General features: G+C 42.3%; 1 protein-coding gene across 6 annotated transcripts in view; it reads left to right on the forward strand.

The window, feature by feature from the left end:
* The window catches only part of YIPF5 (Yip1 domain family member 5), a 116,543-nt gene that overhangs the window by 49,613 nt on the left and 40,891 nt on the right, over positions 1-26,039 (forward strand). For all 6 annotated transcript variants that reach the window (XM_086950662.1, XM_086950663.1, XM_086950664.1 and 3 more), the window contains exon 3: positions 4,597-4,769. In XM_086950662.1, the coding sequence (XP_086806788.1) occupies positions 4,597-4,769 (173 nt within the window). The remainder of the gene's footprint in view (positions 1-4,596; positions 4,770-26,039) is intronic.

Below are 26,039 nucleotides of genomic sequence, written 5' to 3' on the forward strand. Positions count from 1 at the left end.
CCTGATATTGTGTGATCTCTGCAAGTCGATAACTTCGGACCAAATAACTTCCATCCCAGAGTGTCACATAGCGAAACTACTTTCACATGTACAATTGTGGGAGAATATTTTCATTCCTCTCACTCACCAACTAAATTAGAAACCAAGAAGGAAAGGGATGAGGTGATGAGTACGCACTGTCTGCTTGTCCTTCTGCTTCATCACTCATTCTGAAGAGCTTTAGCCCACACCCGAAGAGCCACCAAAAGATGACAAGTTACAACACTGGAACAGTCTTTCTGATGCTTTCGTCACGTACCTTGTTACATTACAACAGAATACGTTGAGCTTGTGCCACGCTAATCAACAAAGTGGCACATTTAGAACTGCACCTACGTAGTGGAATTTATTGAAAGGATGCTTTTCTTTTTTAGAAAGAAGACTGTTGCAGAAAACAAGGAAACTGTTCTTGTTCAAAGTATATTAAACTGATTGAATTTTGATCTATGTTGAATTTGGTAAACTTCTACTCAATTTGAAACCGAAAGCGATATTACCGCTGGAATTTCACAAGTATCTGGCCTCGCGCTCCTGTTAAGTGATCACCAGAAGCAAACGGTCTGTTCTCAGTTACTTACCCATTGGACGTGCTGCTCGAGCCACGGAGGAACCTCCTGCGAGGATCAAACCGGAGGTTAGAAGGAATGTGAGATACTGTAAGTTACTGCTTGCAGAATATATTGGTTGCTAATAACATCTAGCGCTCCCTACCAGTAAAAGTCTTAGCGGCAGGCAGTGTTGCGGCCTCAGTGCAGCACATTCTTATTTACGCTTGTTTTCGGAAATCATGCACTTAAAAAATAACTTCGATGAAAAATGTGCCACCTAAAAGCTCATGCTCATTCTCTAATCCTCAGCGAGTTAATAACAAGCGCGTGCGCCAAAAGTGGTAGGGTTGAGGGGAGTGCGGCCGACAGCACACAAAGCGTTTCCCTTGCGGGAGCGAGCCAGGGGCACCATGTGTTTTTAAGTTAATTACAAACATATGGTGTCAAGCTCGCTCGCGCTAGGGAATCGCCAAATGTGCACGCGTTGCCATTGTAGGCAATGGAACGCGTGCACGTTTTTGGCTGAAAAACCGAAGCGATTGCTAAAGGTCTTTTGCCTAGCAGCGCATGTGCGCTGCGTAGGCGAGACCTAAAAACCATGAACTGCACGATTGTCTCGACCTAATATAAACTTATTTTGACTTGTACTTGTGGTGATTGTCTATTTACTTATGTAATATTACATGACCTCCTCTGATGTGTCTGTAAAATTTACCTTTTGTCTTGAATTTTTGTCCTGTATTTTGACCTTCTGTACTGAATTTTGACCCTTTGTCCTGAATTTTTACATTCACCGTCCTGAATTTGCAACCATGCCAGTTGGTCACCCTAGTGTATTATTTATCTGGATACAATGACAGAAGCAGCACATTTTTTGGGCGGGACACTATTCTAAGCACAGAGGGTGAGATTTACAAGCCCCTTGCACCACTTTTGCTTCACCTTTCCCATGTTAAAAATGACGCAAAAGTGATGCAAGGGCCTGGTAAATAAGCCACAGACATTTTTAGCTTATGTGTTTTAAGCCACACCCTTAACCCCTTGGATGCTAATGACAAGGGTAACTCGTCATGCACTGCCCATTCATTTCAATGGAAATTAGCAAATATTAGTAATATTGCCTTAGCACTAAAGGGGTTAATTACATTGGCCACGCCCCTTGAGAGACTCCCCACCCCCATCACACTTAAAGCCCTGGGTACTTCTGTCAGTCCTACTTCTATGTCTATGACTTGTCCCGGTTTTTGATTTTGAGAATCTGGTCACCCTAGCTCCATAATGAGTTGTAGGAACATAAGCAGCCTTAAGCTACTTTTGTCACCGAAGTAGAAATAGGGGGGTTGCAATGTCGGGACGTATGGCAACACGTTCAATGTAATACCGGGAACTTGAAGGCTGAAAACATTCTAAACCGCTAAAAGAGTAGGAACGATAGATGAATATGAAAAGCAGGGTGTGATGAGATGTGACAGGACTGTGAGCAAATTTTGTACTTGATGCATACGAAAACTGGCGGATGAAAAGGGTCTTAATTTTAGACATAATATGTCGCTGCCGCAAAAAACAGAAACTACAGTAAAAAATAAAGTTGTAGTCTTGTGGGAATTCCTACTGCCATGGGACCATGGGAAATCAAACATGGTAGTACATTCATGTAGAATTGAAAGGCATTTTGCTACAGATGTGCCCAAATGAATCAATTATATGTTTATTTTGTGTCAACTTTTACAGCGTTGCTGGCTGAAACAAGAAATGTACTCCCTGATGTACAAGGAGACCGTTTGCAAAATTGTAGTAAACCACTATGCACCGATTATTTGCGACTATTTTACAATGCAACCTAAGTATTAATACGTTGAATCACAAAATCTCCATTCTCAGAGCATCACAGAATGAAATGAATGTTAGGCATGTCGCTACTTGGTAACTCTTCTTAGGGACTACAAGCACAAGGATAGTGATTTGCAAGGACAGCAGACCACCATCCCTGCGTTTGCATTTCCACATGCTAAATCTTTTTTATTTTTAAAGCAGCCTGTTTTCCTTAAAGAAACAGGTGGTGCCTAAAAAAAAAGTTTCTTGCTTGGCAAAGCATCGGAAACAGAAGACAGAGGTGCCATGGACCACTTTCTACTTCCCCAGAAGCTGCCAACACCAATCATAAAAGGGAAGGTGTCCCAAGACGATGCAATACCAAATCGTGAATAGGAAGGAATGCACCTTAAAAACTGTGAGTTGGTATGACTCAGTAAACCCATTTTGCGAGTCGGAAATGCTTTTCCAACCCTTGAAATTGGTTTTATAAATAGAAAAAAGAATTGGGGTCTCAAACCCCATGATTTTCTAAAACACACAGGTTGCAATTACTTTTTTTTTACGTCAGGCCCATTCATGGACACTGAAACAACCATTCTCACCATCATTCTTGTGTGGATTCACTTGTAAACGTCAGTACATCTTGAATTTGATGCACTGAAATCAAGAGTAGAGCGAATGCAATTTTGGAATAAGTAATGTTTTATTTGAAAATTTTACACAACCATTTTGATTTTGCAAATGGTTGCATAAAAAATGTTGAATCGGGCTCAATCTTTTTCATTGAATGAGGCGCAATCTGCTTATTACATCCTGCTCCGATACATTCTGTTGGGAATATCGTAATTGCCATTACATGTCCCTTGTGAAAGGAGAAATTCCTTAGCTGTTAGGACGATATACATATGGCTTGGATATCTCCAAATGAATGGACAACTAACTTACTTTCCTTTCCATCAAGCATTGCACTAAACTGGTGAGAAAGTAATTTTGTTAAGCTACTGCCTTCTAAGATTGTTCCTTTTATCGTGTGTAACAATCATTGGCAACGCCAATAGGGCTGGCTTTAAAGGAATTTTTGTTTAGTAAAGTGAAGCATTAGAAGTAGATCGTATGGGAGTGGATGTGTATTTGTGTGAGGGCAAAGAAATGTAGAATAATATTAGTGTAGGTTAAAAGATGAGGTTAATATTGGTGTAGATTAAAAGGTGAGGTTAAAGGTTAAAAGGTGAAGTTAAAATTGCACTGTCGAGCCAATCCAAAAAATCCATGTAGTTTAATGACTGCCTTCCTCCCAGCTGTCCTGCTTCCAGAAAAGAACACCATACATGATCTAGTTATCTAAGACACTTTAATAGAATTGCAATGCCATGTGTGTTCCCCTGAAAGTTCAATCTCAGGCTGCTGAATAAATTAACAAAATAATCACAGCTGCAGGGATGGCAGGCACTTTTTTGAGCAAGCACACAACCTCTTCCCACTTAAAACATGTACTCCTGGCTCCTAACGTGTGGGCGGAGCCAAAGCCCTATCTACTTCCTGGTGATTCTCACATATTTGTCTTACGAAAGCTGCGCTTTCACGCCAGACCATAAAAATGAGCATACAGTTGGAAGATGAGCCATGAACAACCCACATCAGCAGTCGTTTGATGCAGTAGTCTTCTGATTATAGTCACTTTCTGTTCCCCTTGTCACCCCCAACACTAAACATTCGCATGCTATTGAGATAAACTAATGTGTAGGTAATGCAGTTGCTGATGTTTGATTGATAATTGCCATTAGTGTTACTCAAGTATGCCCCTTGGAAAAGTGGATTTATTTTTGGTTGGTCATCAGATAGGGTAGCAGACCACGTTGCTCTTATCTGATCTGAGAGAGGGAGAGCTATGTAAAGTTAGTTTTAGTTAATGTGCCTCTGCCCAAAATTCAGCATTGTTTACTTTTGGTATATTATAAGGTGAGCAGGACATCTGAAAGCAGAATTCTATGTGTTGGGAAGCAGTGAAGTGTTAAAGGAGTTATCGCTGTGGGATCCTAAGCATATTACTTGAATTTGCTTGTCACTGTTTCTTCACTATTACTTGGCCCATCGAAAATCCATCTGCTACGTCTGGGCAGGTTAAATATGGGGTCTTTATTTGTAAGCCTTTCACTTTTCTTTTTTCTTATTGAGATTTTGCTTTACTTTTTAGGCAGTACAGTGCTTACGGCTACCCGCAACAAGGCGGGTATGTTCCCCCTGAGATGATGCATCCACAGCAGCCCTACACAGGGCAAATTTACCAGCCAACAGCGACATACACTCCGACTTCGCCACAGGCCGTCTATGGCAGCAGTTTTGAGGATGAGCCACCTTTGCTTGAAGGTAGCCGTGTGCATGTCTCTGTCACTATTGTGCATTGTTTCTCGTATTTTTGCTTTATGTTGACAATCCAGTAATATGATCCCTTTAGAAGCTTTTTTATGCTATGTCTTTAATAAAATCCAGATTTTCTGACCATCAAGGTTGGAAAAAATCAACATTTTGCTTATAAAATGTTTTGCCCAGATATAATGTATATGAACATTTAAAAAAAATGTCCCTTGTGGAAGGAGAAATTCCCTAGCGGTTAAGGCTATATATATATATATATATATATATATATATATATATATATATATATATAGCTTTGATACCTCCAAATTAATGGACAACTCCCTTACTATTCCCTGCCTTTAAGCATTGCTCTAAACTGGCGAGAAAGTAATTAATTGAAGCTGCTGCCTACTTATACTGCCCCCTTCCACATATGTAAAAAAAAAACATTGGCAAGCCAATAGGTCTGCCTTTAAAAGAATGTTGTATGGTAATGTTAAGCATTAGAAGTCGATACTATGAGAATGGATCTGTATTTGTGGAGGAGCAAGGCACTGTAGAATAACATTGATGTAGTTTAAAAGGTGAGGTTACAGTCGCACTGTCGAGCCAAACATAAAAACCCATGTAGCTTAATGACCGCCCTCCTCCCAGCTGTACCTCAGCCAGAGAAAAACACCATAGATTATGTAGTTATCTAAAAAAACTTTAGTAGAATAACAATGTGTGTGTGCCCATGAAAAGTTAAATCTCAGGCACCTGGATAAATAAACAAAATAATCAAAGCTGCGTGTAAGGCAGTCACTTTTTTGTGGAAGCACACAACTTCTGCACGTTTAAAATATGTACTCCTTCCCCCAAAATGTGGGTGGAGTCAAAGCCCCATCTCCATCAGAAGTACAACGTGGCAAAGATTTTGCTTGTGAAATGTTTTTGCCCAGACTATAATTTATATGTGCATTAAAAAAATATATAGATCACAACCCGTATACAGAACAATAATATTGTAATCAAAAACAACGTTACATAAGTAAAGCTAACAAGTAACATAGGGAGTGCCTGTAGGAAGAGTGCATCCAAAATTACACCTCTTTATTAATGGAGTGCAATTAAAATGTTTATAAAACACTCCCTCAACAGACGGAAGTCATAGAACGGAGAGTATTACAACATTTGAAACCTGAATGGGCATGTAACTGGTAAGTTCCTTTCTAGTTCGTTGGATCATAATGTAATAATCCCAATAATGTGACTTGACTATCTGCATCTTTTTTTTATATATCCACCCTAAAAAGGTTTTCTAGCATGCCCATCTTGTATATTAAACGTATCTGATGCGTTTTGATACTAAGTGTAAATAACTTGTTTGCAGAATACCTTGTTTGAGTTACAATTGGCTGAGACCAAGCACAGTGGTTCTCGTAATCTTCTCAATAATGAAAAAGAAAACAAAAGTGCACTGTCAAAAGCAGTTTCTCCTGCAAAAAGTTTGAAACTGCCCAGACAACTGAGCAGAAAGCCTACTGACTAATTCTTCGGTTCCATTTTCTAAAGGCTGCAGTGACTGCCTTGTCATCTTGCTCAATAGTGACGTAGAAGTGACTAGCACTGCTTTTTGTCACCTTTTGAAAGACTTATCGTGAGTGGGCTGGTTGCACCTTATTTATTTTTTTCCCCTCCATATTAAGAACTAGGTTTAAGCATCTAGTTGCACTATCCAAACAATAGAACCTTACCTGGGTTCTTACTGTACGTTTTCCTTTGGTTCTCCTCGGTAGGAACTTTTCATACTCTTTCTGTGTGTCATTTTGACGGAATAACATGGTCCCTATGTGCCTTAATACAACAGCGCTTTTAACCTGTCTTTATGTGTTAAGGCTTTATCCAGCAACAGAGCATGTCCACTCAAGAGTTGCACACTTCTCAGTCTTAGGGGGTAATGTTTTAGTTAAACCACATGATCCCAAAATATTTTTTGAGGGCCTCTAGACAAAAAGCTGGTTGGTATTCAGTGACAACCGCAACCCTCACCTTAAGAAGAACCTTGTCTGTTTTTACTAAAATGTTACTTGTTCTACAGAATGCCATATTTGATTAAGAGTAAGTACATCGTCTAAGACAACCAAACACGTACAACCAGCATTACATTACGAAAATGGCTTCAGATAGTCACTATTAAAGTCTTTGAATGAGGATTGGAGTATGAAGATTGAAGTTCTTGCATCAGAACCCCGCAGCGTGCTTCTATTTTCTGTGTCTTGCTCCTAGGTCTCAATGCACAGACCAATAGATTTACTTTACTTTAGAAATTTTGTCAATTAAGATCATAAAAGTACATAAAAACAGGGAACTGTGAAAGACTAAAACAGTCTGGATACAGTCGCAATTCATATATTTAGGAAGGACCCAAATGAAATAGTTCATTATAAAATTCCATGTATACTTACACAAATATCAGCTTAAAATATGCGCTAAAATACAAATTATCTAGTATTAAGATATGGCAAGGTAAATAGAAATCACCATGTCCAATTATGAGCCCAAGAGCTTCCTTTTTTTCATGCAAGCCCACAGAAATGTTGCTACCAAAAAGCAGTCTAAAGGATCAGGTAATGATTTTAGGATATATAGTGTCCTGCTTTAAAATTGGCGCAATATATTCCTTTCATAATCAAATAAGCTTTATTCGATAGCAAGTACCATAAAAGCGTTACAGAATCATAAAAAGAGTATAAAATTTGACAATACATAAAAATATTAAAAGATTAAAAACAGAAATTTAAAACATACTTTTCCAGAATAGTATATTGCCATTACAAGGTAGAGTACACATTTTCTATTTCAAATATCTCCGGCATATCGCTAAGCATCATGGTTAACAAGACAAAAGGTCATGGAACTGGGTCCGCTCAAACAATCGTTGTTTGGCTACATCTTTGGACCTACTACCTTATTAATTACTTTTGAACGGATAATCCATGCACAGCCAAATACTTGGAAACTCTGCAAACAAACAGAGACCTTGAGGCATCAATTCGCAAAATGCGAAGCGCCACTAGATGATTTTTTTACCTAGTTGGGCACAAATTGGCACAAAAAGCCATTTTGTCCTAGCCTGTTTATAGGCAGGGCATGCGAATAAAAGATGGGCTTCCGATTCTTGCTGGGCTTCACAGCACGGACAGTGGGTTGAGGTATATTTTGTTGGCTCCCGTTGAGCAAGCGTGGAGTTTAGATTTAAGGACCCAAATCGGAACTGCATGTAGAGTGTCCTATCTCTAGGAATTCTAATAAAATCTAGGTATGGTTCCTGGTAACCAACTTGTTTGTGATGGAGAAATTTGTCAGTTAATCTCCCAAGCCTGGAGTGGTGTACAAACTGGTGATTAACCCAGTTCCAGTAGATCTTTTTTATCTCCACCTTAGTCAAAGGGGTCTGATTCTCCCAGGATTCGGCTAGACCCAGTTTACACATAAGATCCTTCAGATCCCTTAGCCATTTGACCCTTTTGTTGGAGTCCAGGGTGATCAGCTCTGAAAGGCCAGCCGCATAATGTGTCAATTCAGGGATTCGTCTTAATCTTGCCCAATACAATAGGGGACGGAGTCTGGCCATCTCACTAATCGAGCGTCTGCCCATGTCAAGGAATAAAGGTTTTAGTGGTGTATATTTAGGGGCGGAGACCAAGTCTCTGATGAATTTATTCTCAGATCTTTGGATCTCTACTATTTTTTCAAAGCCCCAGAGTTCGGCACCATAGATTGCCGAACTCACCGATTTGCCTTCATATACAACTAAATCTAAACCAATCTAGACGGGGAAGAACGTTGCTCTCTTGAGATGGCACCCGCAGCCCGCTTGTGATTTAATAGCATCTTACTCAGAGGCGACCCCCATAGCATTTTGTCTGAAAGCCCAATCCCCAGGTAGTCAAAGGAGTGAACTCACTATAAAAGAGAGCCATTAAGAGAGAGTTTAGGTCTAAAGTGGTTCCCAGGGTTAAAAGCCATGAACTTAGACTTTGAAATGTTTATGGAAAGACCCTTTGATGTGCAAAATAGTTGGAAACGGGTAAGGAGTTTTTGGAGACCCATCGGAGTTTTTGAAATAAGAAGGGTATCGTCCGCGAAAAGGAGGGCAGCAATTTTGGTGCGTCGGCTGGAACTTGGCTTAGAAAATCGACCACACCATTCACATAAAGTGAAAAAAGTGTGGGAGCCAACAGGCAACCCTGGCGGACACCCCTATTTACTGGTATCCTCTCTGTGGTTTGCCCTTGATCACCCCATCTAACTCTAGCATAAATATCCTCATGGAGGCGTATTAGAAGAGATAGAATGTAGGGGGGAATACCCATATCCTGTAGCACTGTCCATAACTTTGCGCGTGGGACCAAGTGGAAAGCCGTCTTGAGATCAATGAACGCGAGATATAGGCATCCCTTACCAATGGCTACCTCTTTCCAATAAAGGAGAAGTAGTCTAAAGACTTGATCAACTGTGCTTGTGGCTTTCCTAAAGCCTGCTTGGCAATTAGAAAGGATTCCCTCCTCCTCCATCCAAAGCTGAATCCTGTTTAGGAGGTTTCTGCCTACCACTTTCTGCATGCAATCTAATAAGCAATAGGCCTATAATTGGCGGGGTCCTGTCGATCGCCTTTTTTGTAGATGGGTATTACCTCTGCTTCTTTCCACGAGTTCGGACTTCCGCTCCTTCCATTATACTATTAATCATGAGTAGAATATATCGGCCCCACTTATGTGGTTCCAATAAAAACAGGTCGCTCGGGATACCATCTGGTCCTGCCGCTTTTGCAGGAATAACACTGTTGATGGCGCTCACAACCTCATTCAGTCTAAATGGATTTGTGGCATCGGAGAGGGTTGGGGTCTGGTTACCGAGCGAATTATCTGGCTCCCCTCAACTTCCTCTGCATATAGGTGAGCAAAGTGATCCCACCAAGCCTGCCTCCCAATATGATTAGGAATGGGAGAGTTATCACTCCTTTCTCTCTTCTTCATTAGAGCCCAGAGAGAAGCAGAATTTCTCTTACTCGACGCCTCTTTTAAGTCCTCCCAATGAGCCTCCTCCCAGTCACGCTTAGGTAATTTCAGGGATAGTTTATAATCCTTTCTCGCTGTTTTGACCATGGGAGAGTTTTTCTCCTTTACAGCTGCTAATAAAACTTGCCCTTTCTCCTTGCAGGTCTCCGTGAACCATAAATTAGAGTTTCTTTGTTGGCTCTTTCCATGACCTGTACGGGAACCTCCTACGAACTGTGCACCAATCAAACGAATAGTTTCTTGGTGAATTAGGGGAATCTTCTCCCGCCCCTGCACTGCTGCCAAAGCTTCCTCCAAATCGCCTGTCTTTGCAGCTAAAATTGAGGAGATATACGCAATCTTTAGATCCTCCCCCACCCCCTTAGGCCACCTTAGGTGCCTACCGCAATTTGACAATATTAACTCCTTAGTGGGAAGTTGGGCCTTCAGGCTTGAGTTTGGTTTTGTAGACTGAGGAACCCATCGATTCTTCATTTTTAATGTTAGGGGGTTATGGTCACTGTCAACGGTATGGCCCACCTCCATATCGATGACATCTACCCAGAGACGCAAGTCCATCAGAATATAATCAATTTGGGAAGGGCATGCTAAGTTGTTAAAAGTATATATCCAAAGGTGTTCTGCCATTGGCGGCTCTAAGCCCAAATTCCAGGGTTATGGCGTTTACTTGAGTTATGATCTCGGACCATCTTTTAACTGGCAGCAAAACTAAGGGGGGCACACCCCATTTGCTGTCCTCTTCCATTGTATCAAAAAGGTATTCGTGGCTCAATGGCTTGAATGTACAATTGAAATGGCCAGCTACAACGATTTTAGCAGTGGGGGGCATTTGGATAAGAGATCTTCCAGCTTATTCAAAATTGCCGAGGACTTGCCACTCACGGTCCTTATATAGACATTAAAAAGTTCCAGAGACTCGTCACCCTTGGGGCCCTTATATATTCCTTTCTTTCATTCTGGTAAAAAACGCAGAAAAATAATTAGTGAAGATCAGTTTGGGTGGGTTGCATATCACAGGGACACAGGGTCAGTTCCGGGTGCTTAAACCTTTTCCCTGGGAATCCTAACATCAAAGGTATCGGGTTCAGGCGGAATCTTAGTAATATAAATTTGTGTCGCGGTAAAGAGGTATCCACTAGGTAAAAGTATCCTCCCTCTAACGGGGGTGGAGTTAATTGATAAGCCAGGACCGACTGGTTATTATAGTTCTTCTCCCTTCGGGTGTATTGGGCCCTCAGCGTAAATATATCAACCAGCCTCTGCCTTGACGTCTTTCGGCAGGCAATTGGGTCCTTAAATAATTCTTTCAGCCCCATAGCATTCAACTCCAGTACTACGTAGTTTAACCTTCTAATCCTACGGTGGTTCTCCATTTTTAGGCAATCTCTTATTATATTTTTTGTCAGGGTCACTGTATCCCTACGCCATATGGAGAGCACAGTAGGATCAGGGCTAGTCTGATTGCATCTGTGATATAGGGTAAGCCCAATTCTGTATGTAATATAGAGTTTGAGTGAGATTGCGGGAGAGACACCAAGGACCTTAAAAAATCTGTTCTCAATGGTTTGGAGTTTAACGGGTGCCATACCCCAGACGCTTGACCCATAAGTTGCCTTAGACTTTGTTTTGGCATGGTAAATGTGTTTAGTAGGGACTAGTGGTTTTGGGCCCATCCTATTCGAAAAGGTTTTTATTGCGGTTAGGCTCCTCTCCATTCCCATAGCCCTGCCTTCAACCATCCGTGACCACGTTTGTTTTTTGTCAAAGAGCTCCCCTAAGTAAGGGAAGGACTCGACCACCTTGATTTTCCCTGAGTCCATGCAAAGGTGCAGGGTTTTATCTTGGTCACCACCCCCTGATATAGTTGCAAAAGTCTTTGTCTGGTTGACTTTCAGGTCCAAAGAGTCTATAAAAGGCGCAAAGGCTGATGAGACTTTGGAGCCCTAGCCCCGTTCTGGCGATCAAGACAGCATCGTCAGCATAGGCCAAAATTGGCAACTGATGGGAATCGGACACAGGGAAATCCAGGGTTGTGCCCACAGGTGCTTTTTCAACACCGTTCGTATAGATGGAAAAGAGGAACGGGGCGAGGACGCAACCCTGCCTTACACCCCTTAAGATTTTAAATGGGCGGGTACATTCTCCATATCGGACAGATGTGGAGGTATCGTTATATAGTTGACAAATTAAATCAATTCTGGGCAGTTCGACCCCTCTCTTCCATTATATACCAGAGCTTTGGAGTGGGACACGCAGTCAAATGCTGCTGAGAGATCCATAAAGACGAGATAGATTTTCCCACCCTTTGCTCTAGTGTATTCGTCCATAATTAATGAAAGGTTCATACACTGATCTACGGTGCCTTTTCCCCGCTGGGACCCATACTGAGGCTGCATTAATATTTTCCTGTCTTGCGCCCAGGCCTCCAGCCTGGAAAGGAGAAGTCGGCCCATGTTTTTTGCTGTTGTCTATAAGCGAAATTGGCCTGTAGTTCTTGTGACTTCCCCATCTCCCTTTTTTTGAATCAGGACGAATTTGCTGGTGTTCCAGGAGGGAGGAGGGGCTACTACAGCTATATTGTTAAAAATAAACAGTCAGGGAACAGGTTTTTAAGTATTCAGGAAAAATGGCGCTCAGCTTGTCACGGTAAGTATTAAAGGCTCGCGATATAAAATTAGGTGCTTCTTGGCAGAGGAAAACCTTAACCTCTGTAAGAGAAGAAGTTCAGAGACCTCTCTCTAATGTAAATGGACAACAATCCAGAGCACACTTTGTGTATCCAATCAGGTATCAAACTTCAAATGGTCAAATGATTAAAGTGATGGGATAGATCATACACGCATAAGTCTTTCACAATGTATTTTATTGTTCAACAGTGTTCTTTCTTCAGAATCACTGTGTATGTCACTCTAGCCTACACGTGTTTCATCACAGCATGTGGCTGTGAATCTTCAGGGCTGATCTGAATGATCAAGAAGCGTTATCGGGAGACCGGTGATAATTCCGTCCCGGTCCTAATCGGGATGTTTGCGTGTGGTTGGAGGACGGTACCGTAAGTAATCGGTTACCGTTTCGTCAAAATAGGGGATCGTGTGTAACAAAACACACAGCGTCGGTACTTTAAGGCTGTTAGCCCGAGGGTTGAGCCGAATGCAGCTCCTGTTTCCGGATGCGGACGACATTATTTTTTTTCAATAATTTGTCTTCCAATGTGGAGATAAAGAGGCAGGTGGTGCTCAAGGAGGAGGGGAATTCCTCCTTTTGGAACTAGGGCCCTCACTCACCCAGCAAGCTAGGTGTCATGCTTCATCATATAGCCCATGCTTCATCATATGCCCACAAACAAGACCACCAAAGGAGATAACTGTCGGATTCATTCACATGGAGGATAACCACCCATACCAATTGCAACACAACTCATTGCATATACCTACTTATGTGCCCATGTGATAAAAAGTATGTTGTGATGACAAAGAACAATAAGGAAGAGGATATCGGAACATAAGAGTAATATCCTTTTTAACATCTATGTCCACCCCCTAGCTCTATTAGCAAAAAGTAGAGGGTTGCCATTGGTTTCTTATGCCGATGACTCCCAATTAGTTATCGTCTTTTCAAAAGAGTGTCAAGATAATATTTTAAAATTTTCAGAGGACCTCCTAGCCATTTCTGACTGGATGACTGCAAACTGCTTACAGCTTAATGCTGCCAAGTCAGAAATGCTTGTGATGGGAAGAGACAGGGCTCTGTGGTCTGAACAGTGGTGGCCTGACAAACTAAAACCTGCACCTCTGCCAAAAAAGGCAGTAAAGAATTTAGGCTTTTGGATAGATAGTGAGCTCTCATTTGACGCACAATCAAAGGCCTTAGCGGGATCATGTTTCGGTCTCCTGAGAGGGCTGAAACCTCTACTTGGCTATTTTTCACCCAAGGTCCGCCAAACTATTCTTCAAGCCACAATTCTATCGAGGCTGGACTATGGTAATTCACTTTACCTAGGTGCCAACAAATCCTGTATCTCTAGTCTCCAAAGAATTTAGAATGCTACAGCTCGTGCCCTGCTAGCACTTCCTAAATCTTGTTCAGTTGCGAACCTTCTGCCTAAACTTCATTGGCTGCCGATAGCTAAAAGAATTCACTTTAAGACTTTGTGTGTAGCTCACAAAATTCTGACACAACAAGGACCGCCGATCTTAGCGGATCTTCTGGTCCAATATATGCTAAATCGCCCCCTGCGTTCTGCCAACTCTGGGTTAGTTTGTATCCCCCGATTTCAAAGAGCCAGAGCAGGTGGCTGTTCTTTCAAGGTCCAGGCAGTGCACCTCTGGAATTCCCTTCCGATCTCAATTAGAGGACTTCAAAACCACTTGGCCTTTCGAAAGGCCATAAAGACCTGGCTTTTCCCTGCGTAGGTAACTTCCTTGGGTTGGAGTGGTCGAGTGGCATGTGTGTGGGTAGCGCTGGGACGCCTTGTCACTTGGGCAGCTATGCGCTATATAAATTTCAGAAAATAAATATCCATTGCCAGAAATTGACAACAAAACTTTACACACACTTCATAGAACAGAAGCAGCCTCATGAGAGCTTAAGATGGCTGGTCTTGGAAGCATACCCTAAAATTACCCAATCTGCCCTCTTCAGGATAGAGCAAAGATGGGTACATCGTCTTGGTCTACAGTACCAGGGACTCTGTGACGAAATCCCATGGGGCTTGCTGACTTAAAACCTTTATGGTTATAACAGTGATACATACCCTACTTTAGAGACAGAAGACATGAGTGGCAATTATCTGGTCCCTCCTGCGTAGATATCCATAACAAAAAAAATCTTTTTAGCTCCGCCTGTTTGCATCCAAAGATCCCCTTTAGCCCCCTTGGTTTCTCCATTTAAAACCACCTACTTTAGCACAATAAATTATGCATGCCACATATTTTGACTCATATTTCAGACCCTGAACCCTTACACACATTCCCGGTCTGGCTTATTACTGAATTAGTATACACACCAAAATGGCCAACAAATTATCTACAGTTTTTGTCACTGCCCGCCAATGTTCCCTCTAATTTGTTTCCTCTGTGTGCGGCAGTATAAGGTCTTTTTGCTCTGCAACTAAGGCTATGTGCGCCAGGAACCAGACCGCGTGTGGGTGCAACGCCAAATATCACTCCAAACTTTTACTTAAAAAAGTGAAAAGAGAGTGCATTTCCACACATGTAGTGTCACATGAAGTGTCTTAAGTTTTCAATTTAGATATACAGGCAATGACATGAATTAGTTACACAGGCAAGTACACTTTGGGTTTAGAAAAGCACAGGACTCCAATGGTGGTACCGTAATATGATTTAACTAAAGATCCTCAACTCAAGCACTGTTCATAGGGTGGGGAAATGTTGGAGCCTATACAAGATCACATATATAAAAAATTACATACCATATTTACAATTTGATGTGCAAGCTACGGAGTAAAGTTACTAGTCAGAGATAGTTTACCAGTCCAAAAACAAGCCCCCTACAGCAAGTCCTCGTAAACAACTTCAGGGTTAAAGTAACTTGTGGTAAAGTCGCAATCGGGGTAGTGAATGCTGTGCAAAGGCCGGTCGTTGTTGAGATTGCAAAGTAAAGGAGGTTTCCCGTGTTGAATATTTCTGCTAGAGAGAGTTGTTTGTCTAGCTGCAGTTTTGACTCATCATAAAGTAGTACAGAGGGTTAATATGGCTGTTACAAAAATGTGTATGAAGTGTCAAAGAGCTGCTAGCAAACTGCATGGTATAGGTTAAAGAGTTATGTTTTTTCCCTTATCTTTCACTATACTAATGATGGTAAAAAGGGTTGGTTTGGGTAGAAATACATTCTTATTAGTAAAGACAACCCTAACCACTCCAGTACATTTTAACCCCTAGACTTCACCTGCAACCATTGGCTCAAATTAAGCACTAGCAACACAGTATGTTGCCTTCTGCTAGGGTTCTAATTGAGTTTCAGGTTAGAACTTTGAGGTATGAGTTCTGGCCTCAGCATTCAACCCCTTTATGAAAGTATAGTGGTTGGCACAAGCCACGATCCCAAACCACCAGCTTCACAGGATTTAGGGCAAAACAGAAAAAACAGTTCACATTGATGATTTTATAGCTCCCAATCCAAACTACAAGTAATGTTTGTATTTAACCGTGGACAAATATGTAATAGTATTTTCAAGGCACATTTTATTTGTTCTTAAATAACATCAGGGATGTGGAATTCCTATAGCCCGATGCCCAGGACATATTGTTTGGGGTCAAGGGCAACAAGTTTTAATGTGTATTTTGTCCTTTGGACAAGTAGGCCCAACCCCTGCAGCACAAACCCTTCGATTGCCAGTTTGCAGTACCACATTATGGATCAGGGACTGTCTGCAGTTAAGGTAATATTTTTGTCCATATTAATGCTGTTCAAACTTGTATTTATGGTTCTTTAATTGAAAGCCTTTATTATTAGGGTGAGCACTCAAAGTAAACGTTGTAAGCTCTGACTGCACTACTGACAGTGGTTTCAGTATAAAAATGTATACACACATTTTTAAAGTTTAGCAATATGAGGCTAGGTATAATGCTCCCAGAATGCGCTCTGAGTTGATGCAAATATTTACAGAAGCTTGAAAGCAAGATTGATGATTCTTTGCTTTCAAAATAAAATGTTCATAAAAAATGAAAGCAGGATTTTTTTTAGCTAAACTACTGTAAATTTTCAGGTACCATCTCTTTGCAGCATCATTAATAACATGTGTTGATGCATTCTTGTATTTCCCAACATATTTATAATGAACCATCAGTGTAACCAGTTTAAATATGGGACACAAAAATAAACAGGCACTGGCAAAGCCAGTAGGTCTGAAATTGGTGGTCATCTTTTTAGTTTTGTCAATGTGTGACTAGTTTTGGCATGGTTTTTGTAAAACCTTATTGGTGTGGGAGCTGCTGGGCTCTCTCCATTATTTTGTCTCGAAAAGCAAACACTGCCACAGTAGTTACTGGAACTGAAAAAGACTAGTTTGTGTGCCAATATGCTCCTTGTGAAAGAGTATAATGCTGTGAAGCCAGCTGATATACAGGGAGACAATTTTAATAAATGCAAAAGGTCATGGCCAACGCTTCTCAAATTAGGCGCCTACTTATTAAGGAGAGTCTCAAAAGTGCACCCATACTATATGTCCTTGCATTAAGTTCAGCTATACAGCTTTCGTGAATTTCCAAGAATTTACAGAAGTATGACAAGAAATACTACTCCTAGAAAATATTTGTGAACTGCATTTTAGCATGAGCAAATGTGAGTGTGTAGATTTGCTCATGCGAAAGTCTGAGTGTTTGTAAGTTCACTTTCCCTCCAACCACTATTTTCCCAACTCTGGAAGAAGGTTTACGTCTGCCATTGTCAGGAGAAAATTTCCAACATTTCTCAGCATGGGAAAAGATTAGAGAAGAGTTGTTGAAAACCCTTAAAACATGCAAGTTAGTAGGTTTGCACAGACTCAAAAGGGCATTCTAACCCTGGAACTATTGTGTACCACTCCCTTCAGCCCCAGTATGTAGATCTGAGGAAACGTGGCAACATAAGTGGATTGCAAGTATTCAAACACTATTATGGTTTGATCCCTGGCATAATCAGAGAGGCTGTATCAGAGCTCTTATATGATGAGATTGCTGCCATAATTTGTTGCTGCACTACATGGCACCAGGGACAAGTGGATTTTGTTACAGGGCAAGTAGATTTATGAAGCAACCTGCCCCATGTACAAGTAGATATTTTATTAAATTCCACAACCTTGAACATACATGCTTTTTAAAATTAGATGAATATATTGAACCACATTCTGCCTGCAAAGTTAATAATAACAGCATCCGCTTTACAATTTCTTCATTTAAATAAAAACTGTCCTGCGTTTTCATTTTTTCTTTGTTTTGGGATTGAAACGTAGAAGACCAAAAGGTTCTGATTTAAATATCCTTCACCTTTTGGAAAATGAAACAAATGGCCTGTGCCTTTGCGTCCTCAAATATGGAAGGCCTCAAGGTATCTCTATTTCAAACATATGACAATAAACAGCAAGAGCTTAGCGCCGGTAATGGTCTCACTCTCTTCTTTTGTTGCCTGCTTGTGATTGTGATAGCTGGTCACTGCAGGGTAATGACACTGTGATGGCTGGTACCATAATTGATCCATACAGGGCAGGAGAGCTTTGGCCTATCATTGGAGAGGGTGCGGCGCAGAATATTTAAAGAATTACAAAAATAAATCGCCATAAACAGGAGACACAGGGAAGAGGGCACAATAAAACAAGTATGAAGAAAAGCAATGGATGGTGTAGAAGCACTAGAGTATAGGTAGCCTAAAAATGAATGTGTCTGTCCGTAATGCAACTGTTGCTTATGTAAAACACTCTGATACCTTCGGATCGAGTTAGCGTTATGTAAAACTGCCAAAGGCCCACAATCCGCTCCGCAGCCCCGCACTAATAAAGGAAATGCAGTCAGCCCTGCCAAGTGTCACGCATCAGGCGTGAGACTATTGCATTTCAATGCGGTGGTCCGCATCACCGCACTGAAATGGAAAGGCGCGCATTATAGAGCCTCTCACAGCTGTCAAGCGGAGTGTCTATGATGTATACACACCATGCTGAAAGCTGTGAGAGTGGTGCGCGATGCTCCCTGCATACTTAGGAGTTGGCTGGGCTCATCTGCGCTAGCGCTGCTACAATGTAACACTACAACCGCACAATAACTTTGATGTCAGAGGAGTCACTGTCGGTGCGCTCAATGGCTACTGTGGAGGTAGTGTGTGAGGTTTTTAAAGAGGTCAGACTCATTTTAATAGGCGCTTAGCCGCGGCGCGAGCGGAGCAGGAGGCATCTGCAAGTTATTCATCCTGCAGCGCTTTGCGATAGCTCCTTGGGCCGGAACATTTATATTTTGAAATATCCTCAAAGCTTATTACTTTCCAGGGCTGCTACAAAATCCTCTATTGCCCACGGCGATGACACTCTCATTGGGTCTTCTCTGTGTCACAAGTGGGCCCTCAAAGTAAAGAGGAAAGAGAATCTGTGCAGGCTGAGGCCTTGATAGAGACTGCTTGGTGAATGCGCCGGGCAGGTGAAGCCAAATGTGCCTGGGCCACAACTGCCAGCCCTTGTTGGCGCCCGGAGACAAGGTACAGCCCGCAACATGAAAAGAGAGGTGGGGTGCCAGTGATCAGCTCCGGTCCTGAAGTAGCAGCATGTGCGAGAAGAACACCACGCGACAGCATTTGCTCAGCTCAGCATGGTTAATAGCATGGCTGCTGGACGCGTTGATGTCACCACCACCGCGGCGGCACCTGTATTATATTGAGCATTATGTAACCTGGACTAAGTCAACCCGGCCCCACAAGCGTCAATGGCGGCTGTCTCAGTCATGAGCCAGATTCACCCGGACCAGGTAGATGGCGTTGGTTACCCGCCGAAGTCCAAATCGCTGCAGTCTGGCCACGCAGGGGCCCCCTGTTGCCACAGACCCGACACACCTGAAAACGTCAACCAACAAAGTAAGTGCCTAAGAGACTGAGCTGGTATAATAATCTTAATTAAAGACGTGTTGCGCTGTCACCCATCAAACATAATAAAGAACAAAAGTAGCAGTTTGTATTTTATTTTCACAGAATGCTTTTTTCCTGGCTGCATATTTAACTTGTGCTTTGCAGCAGTTAAATTCATGGAGTTTCTCATTACTAAAATAGATGTGGTTTCTGATATTTGTATATTTCCCTCGTCTTCTTTGCTTGGTTTAGCTCGCAAGAAAGTGTCACTTAGAGGCGTAGCTTGAGCTTCTGACATCCGGGGCTATCCCTCAGATTGCCGCCCATGGCAGAGGGGAGGTAGGGGGTTGGTGGGGGGGGAGTCCTGGGGAAAAAAGGATGGCAAGCACTTTAAAGATGTCTGAGAGACACGTAGTATCGCCGCCAATAGTTACCTCGATCATGCAAGTTAGATGCACATACAGGACACAGTCCAAGGCTACACAGTAGTTATTCACCAGGCAGGCTCTACCAAAACCTCAGCCTGCACAGATTCTCTTTCCTCTTTACCTTGAGGGCCCACTTGTGACACGGAGGAGACCTAGAGAGTGTTATTTCCTTGGGCAATAGAGGATTTTGTAGCGGCCCTGGCAAGTAATAAGCTTTGAGGATATTTCAAATGATAAATGTTACGGCCCAAGGAGCTATCGCATAGCGCTGCAGGATGATTAACTTGCAGATGCCTCCTGCTCCGCTCGCGCCGCGGCTTGACAGCTGTGAGAGGCTCTATAAAGCGTGACTTTCCATTTCAGTGCGGTGATGCGGACCACCGCACTGAAATGCGATTGTCTCGCGCCTGATGCGTGACACTTGGCAGGGCTGACTGCATTTCTTTTATTAGTGCGGGGCTGCGGAGCTGATTGTGGGCCTTTGGAAATTTTATACAGCTCTAACTCGATCCGAAGGTACCAGAGTGCTTTACATAAGCACCAGTTGCATTACACCATCCATTACTTTTCTTCATACTTGTTTTATTGTGCCCTCTTCCCTGTGTCTCCTGTTTATGGTGATTCATTTTTTTAATTCTTTAAATATTCTGTGCCGCACCCTCTCCAATGATAGGCCAAAGCTCTCCTGCCCTGTATGGATTAGTTATGGCACCAGCCATCACTGTGTCGTTACCCTGCAGTGACCAGCTATCACCATCACAAGCAGGCAACAAAAGAAGAGAGTGAGACCAATATTGGCGCTAGACTCTTGCTGCTTATTGTCATATCTTTGAAATGGAGATACCTTGAGACCTTCCATATTTGAGGACGCAAAGGCACGAGCCATTTGTATCATTTTCCAAAAGGTAAAGGATATTTAAATCAGAACCTTTTGGTCTTCTACGTTTCAATCCCAAAACAAAGAAAAAATTAAAACGCAGGACAGTTTTTATTTAAATGAAGTTGTAAAGCGGATGCTGTCTTTATTAGCTTTGCAGGCAGAATGTGGTTCAATATATTCATCTAATTTTAAAAAGCATGTATGTTATTTTTAAAGAACAAATAAAATGTCCCTTGAAAATACTATCACATATTTGTCCTGCAATATAAAAAACGGATAAATACAAACATTACTTGGTAGTTTGGATTGGGAGCTATAAAATCAACTATGTGAACTGTTTTTTCTGTTTTGCCCTAAATCTTGTGCAGCTGTTGGTTTACTATACTTTCATAAGGGGGTTGAACAAAGTTCAAAGTTGCTTTATTCGAGATTTAAAAACACTCATAAAAGCATTGACATTAAAACATTCCATTTGATATTATCAGTCCAGTTAAATTAACCTTAACTGGCTGGCACATATACTTAAAAGGAAACCACTTAAAACAGATTACACTTTTAAAACAATCTCTAAGATCATGTCTTTGTAAAAACAGTATGGACTCCGTTATATACACAAGGCACTGGTTCAATTCATTTTTAACAATTCTAAAATCATTACAATACTACATGGGATTGATTTAATCACGGAAGAGATTTTTTTCTAATTGCCCAGGCCCATCCGAGATATTTTGCAACTACATATGAAATAACAGGTAATGTACTGGTGCAAATTAACCTTAATGCCACCGTACTATCCCTTGTGCCTAGGAGTCTACAAACTAGTTTTAACCAGACTCGTCTCGGGATGGTATAAGCTTTACACAGAAAGAGAAGATGGGCAAGGTACTCTTTATCAGTCTTACAGACCGGGCACAGGTTTGAACTGGCAGAGGCCCATCTTCCTGTTAACGATCTTATTGGAAGGGACCCTGCTCTAAGCTGGAAGTAGAGCTTTCTATCTCCTGGCTTTGTGATACCATCCCAATATGGCTCTAATTTAGGCACAACTTTGCACTCAAGAAAACGACCCTCCATTCAGGAGGGAACAGCAGTATTCCAGTCTCTATACACAATCATTTCCCACTATTTTTCTTTTAGTGTTACCTTCGAGGGAAAAAGGGCTACTTCTGGGTTCTCCCACAACCCCTTCATGCCCATTTCCACTAGATTTTTGGAAAGATCCTTTAACCAGGATATCTTATGAAAGTGGTCGTTTTTGATTACATCCAAAAAACCCTGGGCATAAAGGGCAAATTCAGGGGTTATCCATAGCCGTCGCCAATATACTAATGGGCGCAATCTAGCCATATCTACCAAGGCTTTCCTGCCTAGATCATACCGAAGTGGTTTCATAGGTGTACTTTTGGGTAGATTAGTAAGATTACGCAAAAATGTATTCTCAACACGTGTTAGGGGTCGCAGATTGTCATAACCTTATATCTCAGCACCATATAGTGCGGAGCTTAGGGCTTTTGCCTCGTACACTTGAAGAGCTGGCTGGATTGGCTTGGTCATGGTTTTCTTGTGCTCAACAAGTACTGCTCCCGCATTTCGGCGGAGTTTCAAGGCCACCATATCAAGATGTTTCTTGGGGGGTTGAATGCTGAAGCCAGAACTCATACCTCAAAGTTCTAACCTGAAACTCAAGTAGAACCCTAGCAGAAGGCAACAGACTGCGTTGCTAGTGCTTAGTTTGAGCCAGTGGTTGCAGGAGAATTCTAGGGGTTAAAATGTACTGGAGTGGTTAGGGTTGTCTTTACTAATAAGAATGTATTTCTACCAAAACCAACCCTTTTTACCATCATTAGTATAGTGAAAGATAAGGAAAAAAACATAACTCTTTAACCTATACAATGCAGTTTGCTAGCAGCTCTTTGACACTTCATACACATTTTTGTAACAGCCATATTAACCTTCTGTACTACTTTATGATGAGTCAAAATTGCAGCTAGACAAACAACTCTCTCTAGCAGAAATATTAAACACGGGAAACCTCCTTTACTTCGCAATCTCAACAACGACCAACCTTTGCAAAGCATTCACTACCCCGATTGCGACTTTACCACAAGTTACTTTAACCCTGAAGTTGTTACGATGACTTGCTGTAGGGGGCTTGTTTTTGGACTGGTGACAAACTATCTCTGATGGGAAAGCCAGACTTTACTCCATAGCTTGCATATCAAATTGTAAATATGTTATGTGATTTTGTATATATGTGATCTTGTAAAAGCTCCCAACATTTCCCCACCCTATGAACAGTGCTCGAGTTTAGGATCTTTAGTAAAATCGTATTACGGTACCACCATTGGAGTCCTGTGCTTTTCTAAACCCAAAGTGTACTTGCCTGTGTAACCAATTCATGTCATTGCCTGTATATCTAAATTGAAAACCTGCCTTAAGACACTTCATGTGGCCCTACATGTGTGGAAATGCACTCTCTTTTCACTTTTTTAAATAAAAGTTTGGAGTGATATTTGGCGCTGCACCCACACGCGCAGTCTGGTTCCTGGCGCACGTAGCCTTAGTTGCAGCGCACAGAGACCTTATACTGCCGCACACAGAGGACAAAAATTAGAGGGAACATTGGTTAAGACTATCATAAAGGAGGTTAGAAACCATTATAAAGTCAATCGGTGATTCATGGGTTTATCGGCGGAATGTTTTCTTTGTGGAATCTGGTGAGTTAATCTGTATATTAGCTATTACCATATTCCTAGTAAATAGAGTCCTGTTGATGCTATTACCATAATTACTATGGTAGAAATTGTAGACCGGATTTCCCACCAGATCTTCCAGGCCACAAACACGATCTTGGTTATACTTGCATGGGTGTATCTTAAAGTCTCCCATCCAAATTATAGGTAAAGCCTCATCTTTTTTTTTTTTGTACTGAAGGCCTCATCAGTTTCCCTAACTACCTCATCTACGACTAGATACGTACTTGCCCCAAAGTTGTTGTTGTAGTAGTTTATTACAAGCCAAGTACCTTTATTGGCCAGCTCAAGAATGAGGAGGTGGAAGTAGGGGGCCCTGCCTTCAAACTTCTTAACTTTCAGTGCCAGTGTATTGGGAATTAGCGATAGAATGCCCCCCTTGGCTCTCCCTGAATTTGACGGGGTTGCCCTTGTCTGAAAAGAACGGTAGCCGTTTATAAAGACTGGTTCCGTTGCACATGTCTCCTGTAGGCAAGAGACAGCTTGATCTTGACTAAGTTTTTGCCAATGTTCGTGGCCCAATTTATTAGTGATACCCGCCAAATTCCATGATGTTATTTTAAGTATGTTATTTTGCCCCTTCTTAATTTCATTGCATTTGGTGGTCGCTAAAATATCAAGAGCTGGGACATTCATTGTAGGTGGCCCTCCATTAGCAGGTGGATGTAATCAGTCGCCGAGTTCCTAATCAGAAAGTGACGCAAGTCACCCATGTTGCCTTCTGTGCTAGGCCTCATTGGGCCTCCTCTTAAGTAGCCTCTGGATTCATAGACCTGAGAGGGAAGGGGTCTATAGAAATACTCCAAGGGTAATGCTGTAATCTGTGTACCCTTGGGAGGGGCTCTGTGTAGTTGAACTAAGAGAGATCTTGGTGCTAGATGATTGTTAAAGTTTATTACCACACAATACCCTTCCATTGATTTTTTTAGACGAACCCAGCAACCCTACCCTTCTGGCCATGATAATTTGACTAGCCAGTGGGGCACCCCCTCTGTCCATGGTGGTTGTGTGATGGAACAGCCAGTGTAGGGATTTATCCATAAATTAGGATGTTGATTCGGCCTGGTCCCCCCTTAGGGTTAGGACATTTCCAAAATCAGTACAAGAGGAGACGATGCCGGTGGAAGATGCAAAGACTGATATGTAATGGCAGACTGCCCCAGATTAGATATTTGCTGCCTTAAAGGGTCATCTTTCCACCTATCCCCAGGTAATGTTGCCCGTATGTTGGTTGCAACCCTAATTGGATTGTTTCTAGCATGTGGTTGTGATGTAATATCTTTCCCCGGATTTGGAGGATGCTCATTGGATTGTGGGCGGGGCATTTGTTGGTGAGGGCAGTTTATGAGTTCTAAATTACTCATTATTATTTGGGTAACATAACTGATGGCCCTCGATAATGGGTTCCAAACGACCCCGCCGCCCTCTGATGCGATGGAGGTACAAAGCCCATTCCAGGGCGTGAGCATTGGGAGGGTGGGGATTTGTTATGCCCAAACCCTCAATATGTATAAGCATCTCTTCAATTTGGGTTAGCTTAAGTAGCAGAGTGTTCAGGAGCACAGTGACCAGTGTCTATAGTCTTTAACCACATTGCTGCGGCGGTAATTTTTCCGCTGTGCGGCAATTTACAAAAACCCGCGTTACATGACGAGCTCCGCTCGTCATCCGCACACGACCACCGTGGCTGATGACGAGCTGAGCTCGTCATCAGCAGCGAAGGGGTTAATACATGGCATCCACATTCACCCGGGGAAGCAATGTAAGAGGGTCAGTAGTACTCCAGATAGAACTTAGTCCAGGACTGGTTTCTCCTTTCCCTCTTGGTTTACCAACTCTGCTGGCTTTCCGAGGCTTTAGTTTTTGGAGTCAGCCGCCCCTTCTTCTTTTCACTGGCTGCTCATTATTTTTATCTAGATCAGTTATCACAGCCTGGCCCCTGGTGACTATTTTGGGCCCCTGTTGCTGTCTCTGGAGCAGGCAAAGGAGGCACGTCTAAAAAAAGGTACCGGGTGAGCTGTAGGCAGAATTTTGTGTGTGTTATGAAATGGTGTTATCCATGATGTGACTACCAAGGGAGGAGCGCTTCTGGGAAATCAAAGACTCCAAGGGAAGACGCTGCTCCATTAATTCAATCTCGTGGGTGAGAACAGACTCGGCCCTCATTAGGAAGGCGTCAAGTGTTCCTGCCCCTCCGCTCCTGGGTGCTCAGTGAGGCCCTTAGGTTTACCTATTATTGTTATAAATACAACTTAAAATGTTAATGAAAAATGGTAGGAGCACAGTACCTCAATGAGAGAGACTCGAAAATCCCAGAGACCAGATGTTAAGGGGGCCCAGGTTCCCCCTGCGCGTCCCACGGGCCGGCATCACTGTAAGAAACACGTTTCCAAGCGCCAGGATTGCTGGCAGTTGCAGTCCCCCAGCAGCGTGTTGCGGCTTCACCCTGGCTTCTTACCCGGCGGCAGCAGTGGCGGAAAGGTTGAATAACTGCCCAGCGGCCAGACAGGCATGACAATGGGGTAAGAATGCGGCTACCAGTAGATTTATCAGGTAATTGTTTGCTATACAGTTAGAATTAGCCATGTTAAATGTAAACATTTTTTGCAATT

The sequence above is a fragment of the Lissotriton vulgaris genome, unplaced genomic scaffold (assembly GCF_964263255.1).
Source record: "Lissotriton vulgaris unplaced genomic scaffold, aLisVul1.2 SCAFFOLD_3111, whole genome shotgun sequence".
NCBI lineage: Eukaryota > Metazoa > Chordata > Amphibia > Caudata > Salamandridae > Lissotriton > Lissotriton vulgaris.